Source organism: Ambystoma mexicanum, chromosome 4p (assembly GCF_040938575.1).
Source record: "Ambystoma mexicanum isolate Mex_15411 chromosome 4p, UKY_AmexF1_1, whole genome shotgun sequence".
Classification (NCBI taxonomy): Eukaryota; Metazoa; Chordata; class Amphibia; order Caudata; family Ambystomatidae; genus Ambystoma; species Ambystoma mexicanum.
The window spans coordinates 680929910-680951199 of NC_090927.1; the positions used below are offsets into that span (position 1 = coordinate 680929910).

Genomic DNA, 21290 nt, shown 5'->3' on the forward strand with positions numbered 1-21290 from the left:
TTTGATTTGCGCTCTGCATGTGACTAACAGCACATGATTCTGAAGCCCTGATGAAGAGCCGATTGCTTCAAAAGTGTGTAGACTGAAGCTCATTTTCAAATACAATAGGATGCAGTGTTTAGGCTTTGTAGAGTTACAGTAATATGTTGGGAATAAATTAGCCTAATAGTTTTCTCTTCATGTAATTCTCTCTGTTAATATAGTTTTCCCTTTTCTCTCATGCACATTCCCTATCTCTGCCTTTCATGCCATAATTTATACGTTTTCCTTGCCCCCTTTCCCATCACCCGCAATTCTGCTTCTAAAGAAAGGATGTTTTTTTTAACCAAACAGTTAGGCAGGATAAGAGGGCTTGTGTAATTTAGCAATATTTTATGTACTTTTTTACATTACAGTTACATACTTCCCTGTTCAACTTGCATCCATAACACAGTTTGCCAACTGACATATCCTTTTATGAGAGAAGCTCAAGATTATCTTTTTGTAGCCAAAGAGCACTATGGGGAAGGAGACACATTTTTATGATTGTGGTGCAACCCCACCCTCAGTGACTTTATCACACTGGCCAGTGATTTTGTTTTACACTGTCAAACCAAGTGTCACCTTTGCATTCACTCCCTATAATTTGTTTTAATGGCCGAAACATTCATTTGAACTTGTGAAATAGTTGTTAGTCAAAATTATTGTTAAAAGTAAGAATTGGTGCAGTATTAAATTATGTTAACATTTTTAGGGCAGCTTAATCACATCACCCAGCATTGCACACTCCCAAAGCAGTCTTTAAATAGCAGTTAGGGCCTTGTTCATTTGTGGTTTTGGTAGCAGCATTCTTGGAACAGGCAGCTTTCATGTTGGCATGAGACAGGATTCAAGGCAACTTATTAAAATTCGAATGAGGGTGTCTCCCTTTTAATAGGGAGAGTTGAAATATACTTCTCCTAAATTATATTGCATTGAAGAGCAAAGTCCTTCCTGCTTAAGCCTCAGTTGCGCTCCCACCTAATCATAGTGATGTTGTTCCCACAGCCCAAATAATGCCCCTCACGGTCCTGTTTATGGCACCCAAGCAGTCTAATACCTCATTCGGTTGTCACTGGGTGATCTAAGGGGAGAATTAATCCTCTGGCTCTGACTTACCGTAATGAAGTATCTACAGAGGAACCATCAAGAGTAAACAGACCGATAAAACACCTGCCTCTGACCGTGTATGATTATTGTCATTAACTTGTCATCTAGGATTTGCTGCCAGTAGTTTGCACTACGCAATACAAGAAGATGTCCTTCCTCTCTGGGGATATTTGTCCATTATCCCTGAGTGACTTTGTCACACTGGCTATGCCTAATATCTGCGTGTTAGTGGCACGGTATCCAAGAATGGTAAGTGTAATGTTTGCTCATGTGTAAATTGCTTCTAGCCACAGATGTGTTCTAGATTCCTAAGTTAACAAAATTAAATATAATGAATTCACAGTGCAAAATACAAGCCCAATGGTAAATGTTTGTATGTGAATTACTTGTATGGTGCTGTACATGTAACCACCTTTTTCTATGTTTTTTTCTCTTTAAGGTGACTTGGATTATTATTGGTTGGATCCTGCCACGTGGCACAGCAGGGAGACATCCCCAATCAGTTCGGTAAGAAAGTTGCTGTTAATTGACTGCACCATCCTAGCTTTAGTTGAAAAAATTGACCCGATATTGAAAATGTGGGTGTTTTTTGTACAATTACATTTGTTCTCATTTAATGCATCCATTGGTGAACATATGCTGGTCTGTTATATAATATGTGCTGGCCATCTATCTTAACTCTCTCACAATGCACTTTCCCTCATCAATGATATTTCTGCTCAGTTAATTACTATCAGTTTTGGCAATGGCATTTGATTCTTTAGAAAAGTCAAAAATTGTATTGTTTAAAAAGATGGGCCATAATGAAAAATATATATAAAAAAAATATTTTAACAAAACGTTCCTATGTAAAATTTGGAAAAAGAAAACAAAATAAGGGGAGGTGGCAGCCCTCACCAGCAGCACAGGGCAGGAGCCTGACAGCATTCGTTGCTCCCTGGCAGTAATAAGCAAAAGCTCCCAGTAGGGTGCTTTTGCTCTATTAGTGCCACAAGAGAAAAGCTTAACATGAACAGAGGAGGCTGCTCCATTTCATTCATTCCATTTCACATATCAAAACTTTGAGCCTCTTTTCCCAAATATTTTGCTTAAGAACTTTTTTTTACAAATATTTGTTACATATTATTTTGATTATGGCCCATCTTTTTTTTAAAAAGAATACACTTTTTGAGTGAACCTGCCCTTTAAGAAAGTGACGGCTGCACTTGGTTGTAGAGACTAAGAAAGAGAGGGAGATCCAGGACACAAACAAAGAACCTGGTCAGTGCAAGGCATCCATAGATTAAGTGATAGCAATGCACAATGTGGCACTTGAGAAGTGTGAAGTCCTGGAAAATCATGTGTAAACAGAGGGAACTCTCCACCTGGTTGCTTGCTCAATACATCTTTGATGTTGAAAAAGCCATTTTTCTGACACGTATTTCGCACTTACTAGTGATCTTTATAAAGGATTAGGTATTTGGTCAGGTCTCTTGTCTTTTTAAAGAAAATCTATGCAGCTTTTCTTAAAAGTGCAAGGGTCCCATTTGATCATTGACCCAGCTATCACACTGGAAACGACTAATTGGCGAAGCTTGTAAAGCACTGGAGGAAGAGCAAAAATGGCTATTTGAACATTTAGGATGTATTGTACAAGCACTAAGGTGTAGAGTCCTCTTTGTATTGACTTTTCTACCTTATGGCAGAGTAACACAATAACCATCCCATAGCTTGCCTGCAGATAAATCTAATTAAGTCCTTGTGCTGTCGTTGAAAACAAATCAGCATGGCGTGAAAGCAGTATCTACACTCCTTTAGGGGTCCTTGTATTTCATTAATCACCACTGATGTGAATACCTTGAGTTGCACAGCTTGATTGAAGTCACCAAAGAAGAGAATGTGGGTGTTCTCCTTTAGCAGCTTTTCACAAAGATTGCTCACGAGATCCACTCACACAGTGTTATGCTGGATTCAAATTGCAGGGTGGGCACACAGAGGGGAGGTAAAGGTGTGGGGGGGGGGCAGAGGACGTGATCATGAAATATCACTCATACATGATCAAAGAACATGTTCTCCAAAAGACAAGGATTGTAGGGTTATTTTTCAAGTGAAAAGGTAATGGTCTCATAGATATTGTCTTGATTACATTGCAGAAGGGCATGACATACTGCCAGTTGTCACGAAGCTGAGTGGGGACCAATGGGACACATAGCCCAAAGTGGCAGTTTAAAATAATTCTATTTGGAAAAGTATCTAAAGCAAAGGGGTTAAATTCAAACAAATAGATATTGCTTCTCAGCCTGAAACAAGTGGCCAACAAAATTGCAGGTTGACCTCTCCTTGGGCGCAGTAACTAAACCAAAAGGTCAGTTCAGTCAGTTTTGGATTTAACGTATCAAGGTTTGAGGCCACGGCCTGCAATCAACAGGGGAAGAAAGTCACTCAGTCTGAGATGTTTTGAGTGCCCTCAACACTTCTTTCATCAAGTCTTGTGGGCATCATCCACTTCTTAACTTTTGTTTTTAGGTCCTTTGTCCAGGGTTCACAATCTACCACCTCCAAAGATGGTTGACGACTGGAGGGCAGGTGAGGTTCACAAACTGCAGCCCAAGGACATCTGTGTGGTCTTTGGTAGGTTGAATGGAGTCTCAGAGGAAGGGACTGTTAACTTTGGTCTGGGTTCCCATGACAATCCTCCAATTCCATCCGTCAGTCCTCCCCAGGCCTCTGCAATGCTTTTGTTTATAGGGGATCCTTCCCCTCTCACATTGTCTTCACTACTCCTTCCTTACATTGACCTAATTTCACCCCCTCATCACTTCACCATGTTGTTGTACTGCCTCTTGCCTTTGCTGGTCCATCACATGTAGGGCATATCTGGGACACCTTTCCTCTCTTTCACTGACTGTCCAGGCTTTTCTTCTCACTGCTTTCTTTTACTTTCTTGTCTAGTTCCTGCTTCACACTTTCATCTTCTTTCCTCAATGGCTTCTTCCTGGGATATAACTATTCTCGCTTCACCTCCTCTGATCCTCTCGCCACTTCTTTCTTCTTGTGTAGTATTTCTCTCCTTCCCTCCACTGGGTCTTTCATTGCTTCTCTTCCTGTCCTTTCACCTCTTCCACCTTCCTGATGTCTGCCTGTGGATCACCCTTGCTTAGTTTTGTTCGGTGAGGCTGCCCATGCCACTATCTTGTCCCTGCACTGTGTGTTCTCCCCTTCCTTTTCCTGTTTGTGTTTTGCCCAGGTGGGGTGAGTGCTGGTGTTCTTGTGTTTGCCTATCATTTGACCAGCCATTCCGCCCTCCTGTTCTTCCCGGTTCCGTTATCCATCCTTCACTGTGTTACCCTCCTTTGCCTCGGAGCTCTGTAACCCTTCTTTGTCTCGAAGCTTTGTAATTTTATTCTTGGCAATCACATCTCGTCTTCTTACGCAAGTTGTTCCATGCCTTTCCACCCACTTCGAGCAGTCTGGCCCCTCTTGTAACCGTGTCTCCCTCACCAAGTCTCAAGAAATCCTTTAATGCTTGTTCTACCCTGTCCCCTCATTCTGGTTTGTGCTCTAGATAGGCATTTGTCCTGGAGGTCCCACACTTGTATGTCCACCTGGCTTTGTTGTTTTTTAACCACTTTATGATAGAATCACTGTTCTCATGTCAGCTTTTCCTTGCAACTAGTACGGGTTGTTTCCTCTCTTGTGTTCTTCATGCATTTCCCTATTTTACAGTGTCACTGTCTCTGTCGGGTTTTTCTCTAGTGTTTATTTTCAACAGCATTCCTCTCAGAACTTTTGTTGCACCATGTGGATCTGTATGAACACGGAAGACTAGCTGCACTCAGCTTCATATTGGGTACAGAGCTATCCCGGATATTCTCATACTCTGGTTTAGGATTACCTTTAAGATCAGAACCTGAATATTGTTTTGGATATTTCTAAGTGTTCCTGTAAATCACGGTTGTATACGAATTGTTCGTATTACAACTGTTCGAATGACAATTGACCTTTTCACAATTGACCGAATTGTGAAGGTCAATTGTAACATATATGCGGGGGGAAACAACCCGCCCAAAACCCTATATATATATCTATATATATATATCTATATATATTTCTGAGGCTTGTAGAATCTGCTTAGATCACATGCTGTGCATAGGCCGACATCTAGTGGAAGCTGCGGAGTATTACAGTTTGTTTTTCGAAACTCGAAAATGGGCGTCGACACAGGGCGTGCCAGTAATACTATCCCTAGTGTGACGTCCACTGTACCCAAGATCTCTCACGCGTCTAGGATCCTCAGATTGTTTTTTTCCGCAATACTGGTCGGAAGCATTTTGCGGAGTCCCCTGGCCTTAGCCATACTTTTGCTAAAAATGTAATTTAATAATCTATTGACATCCTTCCCCACCCCAACGTCGAACTTCGACACTCGACGCCGGCTGGAGAAGAAATCGACCGTCGGCTGCTGCACGACGGACTTGGGCCTCAGAAGGCCGCTGGCCTCGGCCCGGGCCTTGGAAGGCCTCTGGCCTCGGCCCTGCAAGTAGGGAGAGTGGGGGGTGGTACATACTCTACACTCTTGGTATATAGGTACACCTTATACATTTCCTACACTTAACAGCCCGCTGCCTCAAGGTGCGTATGGAGGGTACCCCTTTTCAATTCTGCCCCAAGTGCAATCGCAAATACCCTTGGGTCGACAGGCACGCCACGTGCAATCTCTGCTTGCCGAGGGACCACCCCTAAGCGAACTGCAGAGCGTGTAGTAGGTTTAAACCTAAGACACTTAAAGACCGTTCGACGAAGCGTTGGGCCCACCACGCCAGGCAGGCGGCCATGGCAGCGGAGGGCGCCTTCAGCGACGGCAGCGACGCTGTACTTTCGGACGGCGAGGGCATTACGGCGTCGAAAGACAGCCGAGCGCAGATCCCCGACCTCGGAAGGTCGTCCGGCAGGGCGGCTATGGGGAAGACCCCCGGCGACACAAGCGCTTCACATACTACACACACTAAACACACTAAGTCCAACCGAGACTCGACGAAGTCGAGTTCTCGGAAAGAGGCACAAACAGAACGGTCCGATTCGGTGTCCTCTGGGCGCTCTCGATCAAGATCGCTGCATGACTCCAGCCAATCATCCACTCTTGCCAAGAGTACCTCGCTCCCTAGGCTAACAGAAGTTCGATCGTCAGAAGACGAAGACGACTTCCACCCCCAGGCCGCGCTCCAGGAGTCGGAGCCCGCAGTTAAAACCAGCGAGGCCCCACGCTCGAAGGACAGGAACACCACCCCCGATCCTCGACGCCAGGCGTCGAAAACCTCCGGAGCCACTAAAGGACAGGGAAAACATTTTTCCACTCACGGGGAGGGGGGAAAACAGCAAAAGAAACAACCTTTGCACTCTTCCACACCTGTGAAACACACCACTCCCCCTAAACAGACAGACAAGACCAGGTCTGCTGATATGTCTAAAACCAGCAAAGCTACTCAAGATAAATCCCATAGACTTGCTGAGAGAGTCATCCCCAGTTCCAAAAAATGGTCCAGTGAAGACATAGATAGGGTCATGTCAAGAATGTTGTCTTTGGCAGATTTTTATGATAAAAATCCAGAACATTTCCTCTCGTATGATCCACAAGGGGCGACTCTCTCAGGCTCTACTGATCCTATCCCCCCGAGTAAGACGCCCCGGTTTGAAACTCTGATGAGGTCAGAACCCTTCGAGGTACAACCATACGCAAGACCATACTCACTGTATCAAGGAGAGGCTTCCTTTTGTGAGGACCAAGAATTTGGTATGATAGAAGAGCAAACCGGGACGGGCTACTATGGGGATGATGAGGACCAGGAAGAGGAAGAGGAGGACCCGGAAACATACAGAGTAGATTCCCAGATAGAGAACGACACCCCGGTTACCGACTCCCCGGTCGATAACCAACCCCTCCTAAACGAGGTTCTCGCACGCGCAGCAGAACATTTCCACATTGACACCCACGGTGTCCAGGAGGAAAGGGACTTTGCAGAAGAGTTGGTGGGAGAAAGGAGGCCTGTTGCCCAGACCATCCCTATCCTTAAGTCCATTCAGCGGAGAATAGATCCGTCCCTGGTGAACCCGAACCTCACCAGAGAAGTCAATCCAAGGGTTGAAAAACTTTTCAGGGCGGCCCAGTCTGACCCTCTCTATATAAGAGGACATCTGAAGCCAGACTCCCTAGTTGTCACCAACACTAGTAAGAGGACTGGAACACCCTTGTCATCGTCCAAAGCTCCTCGCAACAAGGAGAGCAAAAAAGTATTCTGTTTCGGCAGGAAAGTAGCCTCAACGTCCGCCTATCAAGCAAGGATTGCAAACTCCACCACCCTGTTGGCCAGCTACAACTGCCATCAGTGGGAAGAAGTCGCGGCACTCATAGCCTCTGCTCCTGAACCTTTAAAGGGCCAGTTAGCTCGGATTTCCGCAGAGGGTAGAGCCGTGTCTGGTTGCATTTTGAAAGCAACCTTCGACGCCGCGGACAACGCAGGCAGATTGATAGCGGAAGGCACTGTTATCAAAAGACATGCGTGGTTACGGCAGTCGGGTTTTAAGGCAGAAACCCAGGCATCATTGTTGGACAAACCGGTGGAAACCGATCTGTTGTTTGGTAAGGCGGTCGAAGACACACTGAAGAATGCCGAGGACGAATACGAAACACTCAAGTCCCTTGGCCAGTTAACCAATAAACCCCCTAACCAGAGAGGGAATAGTAATTTTCGTCGCCCATGCGGCCAAAATTCCCAGAGAGGATCTACCTATTCCCAGGGGCAGGGTACACAGTGGAACAGCAACCAACAGTCTACCCAGGGTTACGGCAGGCGTAATAGGAGAGGTCGTGGTAAAGGCAGAGGCAGCCCCAACAAGGGAGGCGGCACGCCTCCACCAAAGCAGTGACACTCAGTTCAGGGTCCCTTCTCAAGCAACCCCAGTAGGGGGACGCATTTCCAACTTCACCCAGGCTTGGGAAGGGATTACATCAGACAGATGGGTGCTGTCAACAGTATCCACAGGATATTCTATAGAACTACTGCAGCGTCCCCGGAACCATCCTCCACGACAAAGAGTACACTCTTTAGAACATCAAAAGATTCTTCTTTGAGGAGATCGCCATTCTGCTAGAAAAGGACGCGATAGAACTCGTCCCGGGACACCAAGTAAACAAGGGTATTTATTCAACTTACTTCCTTGTGCCAAAGAAAGATTTGACAATGCGCCCAGTATTGGATTTACGGCCTGCCAACAGGTATGTCAAGCCCCGAAAATTTCATATGACCACGCTACAAGAGGTAATCCCCCCTCCTAAAAAAGGGGGATTACATGGCAACCTTGGATATGAAAGATGCATATTTTCATATTTCCATGTTCCCACCGCACATAAAGTATTTGCGCTTCAAGATGGACAGTCGACACTACCAATTCAAGGTACTGCCCTTCGGGATAGCTTCAGCACCAAGGGTATTCACCAAGGTACTGGCGGTGGCGGCTGCACACCTACGCAGGGAGGCAATCCCAGTGTACCCTTATCTGGACGACTGGCTCATGACGGGGGAAACCCCAGGAATTTGCAGGACAAACATTGAAAGGACTATCGACCTCCTTCACGAGTTAGGCTTCTCAATCAACGAGAAGAAGTCAAGCCTAGTGCCAAGCACCTCAAAACTGTTCCTAGGAGCAATCCTAGATACTCAAGAGGGGTTGACTTTTCCTTCAGAAGAAAGAATTCGGAATATACTACTGCAAATTCCGCATTATCAGTCCGGTCAACAAATAACGGTACGCAAAGCTATGCGTTTACTGGGCATGATGGCGTCATGTATTTACCTGGTCCCCCACGCGCGCCTGCGCATGCGTCCCATGCAGGAATGGTTGGCGAAACATGGTCTCAGGCAAGTGGTCAGTGGGACGATCTAGTGGTCGTTTCACCAACACTGGTACAAAGCCTTCACTGGTGGACAAGAGAGAATCTCGCACAGGGGAAACCCTTTTACGATCCCCAGGTACAGGCAATAGTCACTACAGATGCATGCCTGACGGGGTGGGGAGCTCACCATCTCCACCACACAGCTCAGGGTCTCTGGTCTCACTCAGTGGCCAAGAACCACATCAACCTGCTAGAGCTTCTGGCAGTATTCAGAGCGCTTCAGGCGTTCGAGCACCACCTACTAAACCTGTCAGTGCAAATCCGGACGGACAGCACAACAGCCATGTTCTACCTGAACAAGCAAGGAGGGACTCGCTCGCCAAATCTGTCCAAGCTTGCCCAGAAAATCTGGATATGGGCACTCAGACGGAACATCTTCCTGTCATCACAACATGTTCCAGGGGAGCTCAATTCCCTAGTGGATGCTCTGAGCAGAGACTCCCTCCCAGAGGAACACGAATGGGTTCTACACAGAGAGGTCGTAGAAGATATCTTCTCTCAGTGGGGTTTCCCCACTATAGACCTATTCGCCACAAGTGAAAACAGACAATGCCCAGGATTTGCATCCAGGTTCCCCCAACCAGACTCCCAGGGGAACGCCCTGTGGATGAACTGGTCAGGGATGTTTGCGTACGCTTTTCCACCAACTCCTCTCATCAGGAAAGTTGTGAACAAGATGAACAGAGAGTCGATGACGCTCGTCCTAGTTGCTCCCATGTGGGCAAAACAACCGTGGTTCCCACACCTACGCAGGATGGCGGTGTGCGAGCCCATCAAACTTCCAGCCTGGTACAACCGATTGTCCCAGCACCAAGGTCAAACAGTGCACCAGCAACCCAACTCAATGAACCTGGCAGCATGGCTCCTGAGGTCATAGAGTTTGGACATCTCAATTTGCCACAGAGGTGTATGGACATCCTAAAAGAATCTAGGAAACCAAACACAAGGCACTGTTACTTTGACAAGTGGAAGAGGTTCGTTATCTGTTGCCAAAGTAGATCAATCAGCCCTGTTGATTGCACTCCTTCCACTATTGTTACATACATGCTCCACCTGCTGGATGCAGGATTGGTTTTTAACTCACTGAAAGTACACCTGGCAGCCCTTAGCAAAGTTTTGTGGTGGAAAGTACCAGTAGTTAAAGCCTTCATGGAAGGAGTAAAGAGACTTCACCCTCCTATTTCAAACCCACCACCAGGGTGGGACCTTAATGTGGTGCTAGCCAAGCTCATGGGCCCCCCTTTCGAACCCATGCATAAAAGCAGTCTCAAACACCTGACTTATAAAACGGCCGCCTTAGTAGCTATTACTTCTATAAGAAGGGTCAGTGAAATTCAGGCTCTGTCAGTGCAGGATCCATTCTTTACTGTCCATAAAGACAAACTGGTTTTACGCACACACCCTAGGTTCTCACCTAAATTTATATCTAAATTCCATGTAAACCAGTCCATCGAGCTTCCGGCTTTCTTCCAGGACCCGCAAAGCTCGGCTGAGGTGAAACTACACACCCTAGATGTGCATAGGGCGGTCCTCTACTATGTATATAAGACCAGACCGCTAAGGAAAACAGATCAACTGTTTGTCTCCGTAGCTACAGGCAGAGAGGGGGATCACGTCTCTAAAGGTGCCATCTCGAAGTGGATTATTAACTGTATCCAGCTGTGTTACTCACTTTCTGAAAGAACTCTGCCTTTCACGCCAAGAGCCCACTCTACTAGAGGCATTGGGGCCACTCTGGCTTTCATTGCAAATGTACCCCTTGACACCATTTGCAAAGCAGCTACTTGGAGCTCTATTCACACTTTTACTCAGCATTACTGCATTGACACCCATTCCAAGGCAGATACACAAGTGGGACAAGCGGTTCTAAGACACTTATTTGCTCATGACCCTTCTCACATCCCACCTCCTTCTTCAGGTACTGCTCGCTAATCTATGCACAGCATGTGATCTAAGCAGATTCCACAAGCCTCAGAAGGGATACATTACTCACCGTAATCGTATTTCTGATGCTTGTATCTGCTTAGATTCACATGCGACCCACCCTTCCTCCCCTCTGAGAGAAGGCGCATGATGGCTTGTAGTCTTAACTTTCTGTCTATCTTCTTGGATTATCTGTACTCATGCTACTCCTCATGCTACCTCATGTCAGAAAAAATACAATCTGAGGATCCTAGACGCGTGAGGGATCTTGGGTACAGTGGACGTCACACTAGGGATAGTATTACTGGCACGCCCTGTGTCGACGGCCATTTTCGAGTTTCGTTTCGAAAAACAAACTGTAATACTCCGCAGCTTCCACTAGATGTCGGCCTATGCACAGCATGTGAATCTAAGCAGATACAAGCATCAGAAATACGATTACGGTGAGTAATGTATCATATATATATATATATATATATATATATAGTGACCCATTAAATTCAGTCAATTGTTCATTCGAACAATTTGGGTAATACCGTAAATCACAAAGGCCTGGCTCTTCAACTATTCAACTAATGTCCTTCTCTCTCTCCTGATACCTGTTAATCTCCAGAACGGGTGCCAATTCTTGAGGAAGGTGTTTGGAATAGCCCCCACACTTCACCTTGATATATCAAACCTAACAGTCACCTCTTTTTCAGCTGCTCAGGCTTTCTACAGGTAATCCCCTTCTCATCTCGAAAATGCTCCTTCTTCCTACCGCCTCCTAACTCCCAGCTGCCACAAGTCCTTCCGTTTATAGTACCATGACCGTGCCTTCCAGACTTTCTGAGGCCTATGCAAACTCAGATGGGTTTCCCTCAGCAGAGTGACTGATGGGCCCTGCTTGCAGCATTGGATATTGGTTTTGGGGTTGGTTAGTGCCTACCCATGAGCAGTCCTCTCTGCTTGCCATAACCTATCCCCACCATCGGAGAGCACTCCCTTAGCAAAGCAGGCATTAGGTGAATGTGTGTGGGGACCTTGTAAGATGACTAGTTAAATGCCTGAGGTGTTTGTCTTAGTGCAGGTCTTGCTTCTTCCTGTGGTGTTTGTCTTAGTGCAGGTCTTGCTTCTTCATGTGGTGTAAGATAGGATTTGTGCACCCAAGCAATTGGAATGGATCTTGCCACCACAGCTGATTCTGTTGGATGGGCGCCATAATCGGTTACAATAAAGTACCAAACTGACGGTTAGCTGCTTGTGATAAGTCCCTGCCAAGCTTGTGGGATAGAGTGGGGTAGACCACAGGATTCTCCCAAAATGGCTGTGTTTTGTAGAGGGTGGTGGCACATGACCTCCTTGGTTATCCCATCCTCAACACCCTCAAAATCCCCATCCTCAACTCCTAGAGCAATGCAGGGTACTTTGTAGCACAGGCCATCATAAATCTCTGATGGGGAGCTCCTCTTGGACACCTATATTCACCAATATGAGAACATCACTGAACCCTACCTTAGGTTCAATGGCATCAATGACATTTTTAGACTTGAACCGTCCTCCTCCTTATTCAGCACATACCTTGAACAGAATCCCCCAAAAAAACAGAATTAATCTTGCGTTATCTACTAAATATGCACAAGTCCATAACTGGCTGTCAGAGATTAACAAGATGGATTCACTCCATAGCTCGGACCCTGCACCAAGTGCCTTGACTTCAACATCGACAGTACCTTCAGGACCCACATCGATAAAAAGACCCAGACTGCCTGGTACCAGAACTCACTTCTCTGCTTGGTTAAACCCTACATGCCTGCCACATATGTCAGAACTGTCATCCCAGTTGTGGTCCTTACCTTCATGGATGGTTCTGACACTGTCCTTTCAGAGGTCTCAACCTTCACACTTGTACCATCACCTACATCAAACATACCCATAAGGATAGAAATTGCCTTCTCCTGGAGCATACATCAGCTTCAAGACTACATGAAACACTTTCCAAGCACTGACGGCCAAACCCCATCCTACCCACCAGATAAACTGACTATCTCTGGAAGCCAGCACCACACATGTAGGCAAGGCATTGCCAGTTTGGAAATCAGGACCTATAAAAAGGCTAAAACTCTGAAGCAGTTTTCTACCCTGCTATGCAGCTAGGATCTGGAACAACATACTGACAAACCTCAGACTGACCTGATCGGTCTTCCAATATCTGAAACAACCGAATATGCTGATCTACAAGCAACATCTTATCAACTGCTGATCTGCACACATGTCTGACATCCCTCTACTCCTGATTTTGCCCTTTCCCATTCTCCTTTGTATCCTACCCATTCTGTAGTCTACGCTTTCTGCATACCACCCCTTTGCTTCTGAGCTCTCTTTGCACTATAGAAATGTACATACATACATACTTACATACAGCAGGTGAAGCAAACCCGGAACATTTCCCAAATGCCCTCAACTGTTCTGGTTAAACTCAGTTTACTCTTCCAATACGAGCAATGTTGTACAACTGGGTAATGAGATTGGGAGTAGGGCCGGAAGGAAACTCTCATCTGCGCAGACTACAGACCTTTTAGTGTCCCCTTGTAATTATTCGATTTAGCTAGTGAAACCAAGAGGGGATTCTATCATTCGTAACTATTGACTGATGAATGGGGGAGTTTTTATTTGGAAGGGTCGTGTGTGAAACCCGCCTTTCACAATTGCGACAACATGTACATAGAGCAAATGTCAAAAAACATATTTTAAGGAATCGTCCAAAAGCCACAGCATTTGGCTTAGCTGGAGATTACTTTGACAGAAAAATTCAATGTGGTATTTTACTATGATAAAGAGAGATGCTGATGAGACAGGCACAGAACTAACCAGCCCTATAATGAGGTGCTCAGGCATCCCTGCATCTGGGCCTTCCTGACATCTGGTGTACTTTTCAACTGACCTAGATTTCTGGTGCTAATTTCACATGCCAACTTTCAATTTTAGAATTATTCCCAATATAACTGATAAGATGTGTACGACACCATGGGGGAAACTGAGACTGAGCCCTTGATGTCTCCGGCCATCATCTTGTCTATATGAATGTGGAGCTGGCATCCAGAAGAAAAACAACCTTGAACTTAAAATAAATTCCGACCTTCTGATAAGAAAGGATTTAGGGAAACACATTGAAGACCACTACTAAAAGGACATAACGCATGGATGGAACTACACATGAATCTACTGTCTGGAACCAGAACACTGATACAAGTAAACTGACTGAAGGAGATTGGGTTGCTTGCATGGAAGGGTAGGAAAATAGGTTCACAGAAATCAGATTGTAAATTGATGACAGTGATGCATTAATTTAATATTATTCGTACAAAAAAGCTGCATTTGACTTACTGAGGGTTTCAAATAGTAATCATAGCCTATCGATTCTTGAAATGTAAGGGTAAACCAGGCCTCTACAGCACTAGGACCAAGTTCTGAGGGCTGCATATGGTATCTTTAAATGCAAAAACCCAGAGAAACTGTCTGAATACTCTTAATAGGTTTACACCTTAACAATTTATCTGGCAACATAATTCTCAGGTGCAGTCAGCCTTACCCTGTTTCACACACTGGTGAAGATGCTTCAGAGTGCCTCATTTGTAATGACCAGGTAATTTGAGGCATCAAATCCCTAAATTTTATTATAATACCTGGGCTCATGGGGTTCAATGGAGGTCATTAAATCATGCCCGATGGTGGGCCTGCTTAATTCCTTTAGAACTCAAGGAGTAATGACACTGCAACGATGAGGGAAAGAAAGCTATCATCCGAATACCTGGCAGAGACCTTAGGTTCTTGCTTATCCTATCATTCTAGTGCCCTCATCAGCCTACATGCTAAAATGTATTTAAAGTTTCTTGCATAAATTCAGGAGCTCACATTTCTGACAATGTAATATCATTTAAAGTAGTCTTGTATAACATACTCCTGCCGTTTTGGCAGCCGCTTGGTGCCTTGCTGTGGAATTGTGGGGGGTTTATACGGTTTTGTCAGGGTAGAGAGCCGATGGTAGGACACCTGAGTTGTTGATGGCTGCAGGTCAGAAGTACCAGAGTCCAGTGTGGCAGTACAGTTCTAGGTGGTTTATGACAGTGATACTTGGTTATATGTTCATCCATATGGAGTTCCCAACCTCTATTTGTCTTAGAAACTGGGATATTGGGAGAGACACTTGTCTGGGAGGCAGGGAAGGTGGCTTGTGAAAAGGTTGTTGATTTCCGGGATCCAGCTGAGAGGTCCAACTATTTCAAAAGTGGTTATTGTGTTTGTTGGGTGATAACATGCACAAGGCTGCAGTGGGCATGCTGGTCCTTGTATGTAGTGTGTAGGTGATGGGAAGTGGCAAGTAGGTTTCTTGGGGGCTTAATTAGTGAGCCTTGTGATGGGTTAGACTGACACATTAGAGTTTAAGGTAGGTGGTGTTCAACGGTTATGTTGTGGTGAAAGATGGCTTCAATATCCTGTGACCAGTCTGCAGGGTGAGACAGAGACTGATCAGGTTGCAAAATTATCTCTGCTATTTTCCTTCTGTCCCAGCCTCGTCTTCTCATATGAGGGATGTTGATACCTCTTTTCTGTTATGAAGATGATTTGAGGAGTCTGATCCGAATCAGTCTATTCTCGCAAGCGTTCACAGTTGTTCTTGCTTTCAATCTTACATACTGGTGACCTTGCACACCTAGGTTGAGACTGTCCTGATTGATCCACTGGCCTATCGGTCTCAGACATGTTCTATATTTTTGCATTCTGATAGGTCTTCAGGCCGCAGAACCTGATGGCTAGTTTATTGGAACATAGCAAATGGTCCTATCTATGCTGTTTATCTGTGTTAGTTTGACTAAGTGGTTTCATTCACAGTCAGATTCTGATAGATTTTCTGATGGCCAAGTGGTCTTCTGCTGCGCTGAGTCACCTGGGCATTGTGTTCAAATGGGTGTTGTACGTAATACAAAGGTTGATCTTCTTTGACATTTCCAGTTAAAGCTTACAACTGGAACCAGTTCTCCATTGCTAAATTGAAGAGTTATGACAGGCCTTTATGGGATGAATATCTTCTTGTTGGATTCTGAGTCCCTGTTAGGAGGAACAGTGGACCATTGGTATGATTTCAAATTGGATTCTGCATTTCACTTGGAGCTAGTGGATTGTTCAGGGAGACGACGAAATGTGTTCCGGTCTTTCCAGTCTTTGGAGGAGTGTTGCTGCTAGGTTTTGCACTCTTTGTAGAAGGTTTAGCATGTATTCTGGAAGGCCTAGGTAGAGGTGGTTGTCTCTGGAAGATAGCTCAGGGGCAGCGTGCCTGCCTTGGAAGCAAGACGACACGGAGCAACACAGGTCCGATCCGGGGTCCACGCTTTGAAACCTCTGGGTATTAAGCACATTATAAATAACCTATCATAATGGCAGAGTACTAGGGCAATGACATCCACGGTGCTATGTGGGAATGACATGATGCGGTCTATGGATCTAAGTTGAAAAAGACAGCTTTGCAGTATAGATTTACCTTGGGATTTCAGTGTTAAGGGAGCTGTAGGAGGTGAAGATCTGTTAACGTTTATGGGAGGCAGACAAACAGAAATCAGTGTAGGCAGGGTAATTACCCTGGAAGATGTAGCCTGTAGAATGAATGCTCTTGCAGGCAGTACTTAGATCCCTTTAAGCAGAAAAGGCATTACACCACATTAAATGGTCCTTTGGGAAAGGTGTACTCACCAGATTGGGCTTCAGAAAAAGCTTACTTTGCTTCCAGGCTGTTTATAGATTGGTAGACGGATTTCCTTAAATTAATTATTATTACTTTAAAGCTATTGAGCCAGTGTTTAGAGGCATACAATAATATTAGGGACATTGAAAGGCTCTTGATGCCCAATTTGCTGACAGTTTTGGAATCTTTCTGAGAGGTAAACATTGGCAAATCTGATGTTTTTGAGCAAGTCTGCGATAAAAACAAAACATGAGTGGTAGATCCCACTTTCAACAGGTCCCTGCTCTGAAATATTTGAGGGAAAATATAGCAAGGAACAATGCAGTGATTTACAAATTCAAATTTTCCTGAAAGTCATTTGCTTTGTGCGCCTTCCATTTCTCTGGAATTATCTTTGGTATAATAGTGTTTAGCGAGGTTCCATACAATCCTACATGCTTGCCCCCTTTTAGACGGTGTTACATTATTCTTAAAAGGAGCTTTAAAAGGACCATAGGGTCGTCTTTATGGTGGATGTATGATTGGTGGCCAACATGTTTATCAGTAGTACGGTTTGTAAACGGCTTGATTTAAGTTCTTTCATTCAAGCAATAGAAATTGAATGGGACACAATAAGATATCCGAATATGAATGCCATGCTAGTAAATAACGCGTATTTAGTTATTTGTTATATTGCAGCCAAATGAGGCTTTTTATACATTAACAGAATGTCACATATAAAACATAATCATAAAACAATTCCATATTTCATGCATATACCGAAAAGTACAAAGTCATAATGTCTAAAATTTGTTTGATAATACACCACATACTCCTACGTCCCATACCCTTTTCTCCATACTTTTGGGTCATTCATTTGCATCGTTGGCAGTTTTTCTTTTTCCCATTTTGTCCTTCAAACCTCCTACTCCGGTTCTGCGGTCATCTTCATCTCTGTCTATGCCGCAGCGTCAGGGATTTGTGTCCTGTTCTTCTTGTAAGCGTAATTTTCTCTTTTCCTAGAGTGCTTAGGACCGGAACATCGGTGCGACTCCTGTCTTTACTGAGACTCTCTATCCGTTCGGGCACCTCAGCGTAGGCTTGTCAGGCGGGAGGACGTGTTCCATCGGTTGCATCTGGCTCACCTTCAGCAGTTCATCAACGAGAAGAAGAATCACCCAGGAAATTCTTTTTTTTAGGGCACCCAGGCCGGGTGACACCTTCCCGGGGTCATCCAGTGCTGGGAGGAGCCTCACCTGGGTTTGCCCTGAGGTATCCCAGAAGGGAACTAATCTGGATACCGGAGGTTCCCCAGACAAGGGCTAATGAAACAGGATTTTTCCTGAGGTTCTCCGGAAAGGGGCTAATAGTACTGGGGTCACTCCAGAGGATCCCCAAATAGGGACAAGAAATAAAACCAGAAAGAGCGAGGGTACCCACTCCAGGGGTCTTGACGCCAGGTGTCAGACTTAGGTTCGCTTCAAAGGGGCTAAACTGAGGGAGTGAAGAAGTCGGGCAAAAGTCCAAGGTCTTCGAAAACTGGCTCTGTCATAACAATGGCTTCAGATAAGCCTGTGATGCAGGTTTCTTCGGAGTGTCACAAAGTGGCAGCTCAACCTGCTCTGTCGGAGGCGTCCATTTTGTCAGGCCCGTCCAAATCTGCCAGCATAACGGGTTCATCAGAAGGACTCGGGATAATGGCTGGACCTCAATTATCATTGCCCGAGCTGGATAACAGAAATCCTTTTCGCCTGGAGTACGAGATTCCCTCTTCCTCCAACCACGTCGCCTCCTCCAACATCGGCCCCCCTGCATTAGGTTGATCCTGTCAGGGGTGGATTGGCTTTGCAGTCAGTTTCTGTGGAGTTGTGGAGGTGTGGCCCGTTGGACTGGCCACTGCCCACGCCCCAGTTTAGGGTGTCGGCAGAGGATGCTTTCTTTTGCAAATATCAGGCCCTTGTGCACTCCAACCCAATGAAAGCGTACTTTAGGGATCGCTTGAAGGATTTGTGCCCTAAACCTCTCGAGCCTCAACCCACTCCTCCATTGCATCAGAACGCACGGGAATTGCCTTCTTTGCTTCCAGCAGGGCCTCCTCCTCCTCCTCCTTCTCCTCCAGTGCCTCCTCCGGCTCCGGTGCCGGCAACCTCTGTTGTGCAGCCTCTAGAACAGAGAGTGACCAATCTGCCGTGTGTTTTGGAACAACCTTCAGTTCCCGCCAAAAAGGATGAGGGGAAAATGAGCCAAGACAATGAGGACCTGCCCTCTTCTGTCAGGGCGTTGCATGACAGAGTGCTGGATTTCATGGCGTTGTCAGAAACTCCAGAACCGCCGGCCTTGCAGGAAGGAGCTCTATCGAGGGCCCTGATGTTGAAATCACAGGAGCACTCAGGCATTTTTCTACAAAAATACATGCCGGCAGAAGCCTGCAGAACTTGGTAGAAACCCCATACAGGGCATCACATCATCAGGAAAATTGATACTGGTTACAAACTCCAGTCATCTGAAGACATTGCTTTGGTTTTCTGGTGGCTCCCTCCGTTTACAGTAGTGGCAGCGGCTACACTTCAGTCTATCCTTCTAACTCTTCCTCCACCGCCGCATCTCAGGTATTGTCTAATGAAGACAAGATCCTTGATAGTGTTAGAGAGTTTTTGTCGATATAGGGCTTCAGCTACATCAGGCAAACACAACGGTGATACCTGCTGCAGCTAACGTCAAATTATGGAGGGAGTTGTCTGAATTTCAGGCTGTATTCCTCAGGACAAACTAAAGGACTCCAAAGAAGGTCTTTCTGATGCTAGGGTGTTGGTTCAGGACCTGTTGGAGGCAGTGACCCATCATGTGGATGCTTCAGCTCAGGGCCTCCTCATTGGGGTTGATGTCTCCGGCCAGGCATGGCTCCATGCTACAAAATTTTCAAGAGAGGTCCAAGAATAGGTGCTTGACCTTCCCTTCGAGGGCAAAGAACTTTCCCATTTCTCCATAGGTATGGAGCTAAATAAAATAAAAGCTACTACGCTAACAGCTAAGGCTTTGTCTGTTCTAGGAAATCCTGCTCCTTCCAGCTGTCCTATCCTCAGAAATCTGACTCCCGATCATGATATTTTTCAGGCTTCAGAAGGTTTCAGGATCGAAAGTCGCACCAACCAGATCGTTTCTCCAGCGGGCCCTGACATAAGCAACAGAGACAAGGCGTCCGGTTTTTCTACTGGTCTTCAACTTCCTCATCTGCTACAGGTGCCCTTGCCACTGATAAGTCTGAAAAATTGTTTTTCATCGGTTCCACGAGTCTCCGGTGGGAGAACCGATTTCTTCTCATCTGTACACGTCGAGGATCATTACTGATGACCGGCAGGTTTACAAGTTGAGGACCATTACCGATGACCGGCGGGCTTTGTCTGCCGCCCGCGTGGGCTTTCTGCTACCCCTTCTAAATACCTCACCTTCTCATCCTCCTCTACAACAGACAGGGTCTCCCTCTCTCCGGGCCGAGGTGCAGATGCTCCTGGACCTCAGGGCGGTGGAGCGTGTGCCTCCATCGGAACAAAAGGATGGGTTTTATTCCCGTCTATTTACAGTGCCTAAACCCAACCAGGGTGGCCTGCTCACTATTCTAAACCTGTCCCATTTTAACCTTTACCTTCCTCAAGAGAAATTCAAGATGATCACGCCCAACCACATCAAATCCTCCTTCATAAAGTACGATTGGTTCTGCGTGGTGGATCTCCAAGATGTTTACATGCATATTCCAATATGGCCTCAACACCGCGAATTCCTTTGTTTCTCATTAGGAACAGAATATTTTCAGTATCCAGTCCTCCCCTTTGGTCTCAGCTCAGCCCCATGGGTCTTTACGAAAATGAAGACAGTGATTGCAGCCTTCCTCAGCTCCAAAGAGTCCATGTTTGTCCATATTTGGACTACTGGCTACTTCAGAGTCACTTTACGTAGACTGCAGCGAACACTCTTCACTTCCTTCTCCAAATGCTGGTCCAACTTGAACTCTCACTGAACTGGCGAAAGTTGTGGTTTCTCAGGACCGGATATTCTTAGGTTTTCGCTAGGATACCATTAAAGCCAAGAATTTTCTGACCAAGGACAGGATTACAGATTTGTCAATCACGTGCTGTCTGTTTCTCAATTCATCCCACAGGCCAGCTTGGTGGTTTCAAAGGCTTCTGGGCCTGATGGCCTCATGTGTTCTGGCCCTTCCTCTGGCGAGGTTAAAAATGAGATGCACGCAACTAGTGCTAAGGAGGAACTGGTCTCAAGCTTCAGGCCCAGACTCCCGAATTATTATTATCTCTTCGACTATAGCTACAAATCTCCAGTGGTGGTCGAACCCCACCAACCTCTCAGTGGGGACCTGTTTTTTGGGAGCCTTCACTACAAGTCACAATAACGACAGACTCTTCCCTTCTGGCCTAGGGTGCTACGTTGGATCACCTGGAGGTTTTCGATCTATGGTAATCCCAGGACAGGATGTCTCATATCAATTACCTCAAGCTCTTGGCAATTTTTCTGGCTGTGAAAGATTTTCGGCCTTCCATCGTCGGCAAGGTAGTGCGTATACGCACAATTTGGTGGCTATGTTCTATGTGAACAAAC

At 45.7% G+C, this 21290-nt stretch overlaps 1 protein-coding gene across 15 annotated transcripts in view; it reads left to right on the forward strand.

Moving 5' to 3' along the window:
- Positions 1–21290, forward strand: part of RIMS1 (regulating synaptic membrane exocytosis 1) — a 1643460-nt gene that overhangs the window by 788159 nt on the left and 834011 nt on the right. For all 15 annotated transcript variants that reach the window (XM_069606225.1, XM_069606227.1, XM_069606239.1 and 12 more), the window contains one exon: positions 1568–1635. In XM_069606225.1, the coding sequence (XP_069462326.1) occupies positions 1568–1635 (68 nt within the window). The remainder of the gene's footprint in view (positions 1–1567; positions 1636–21290) is intronic.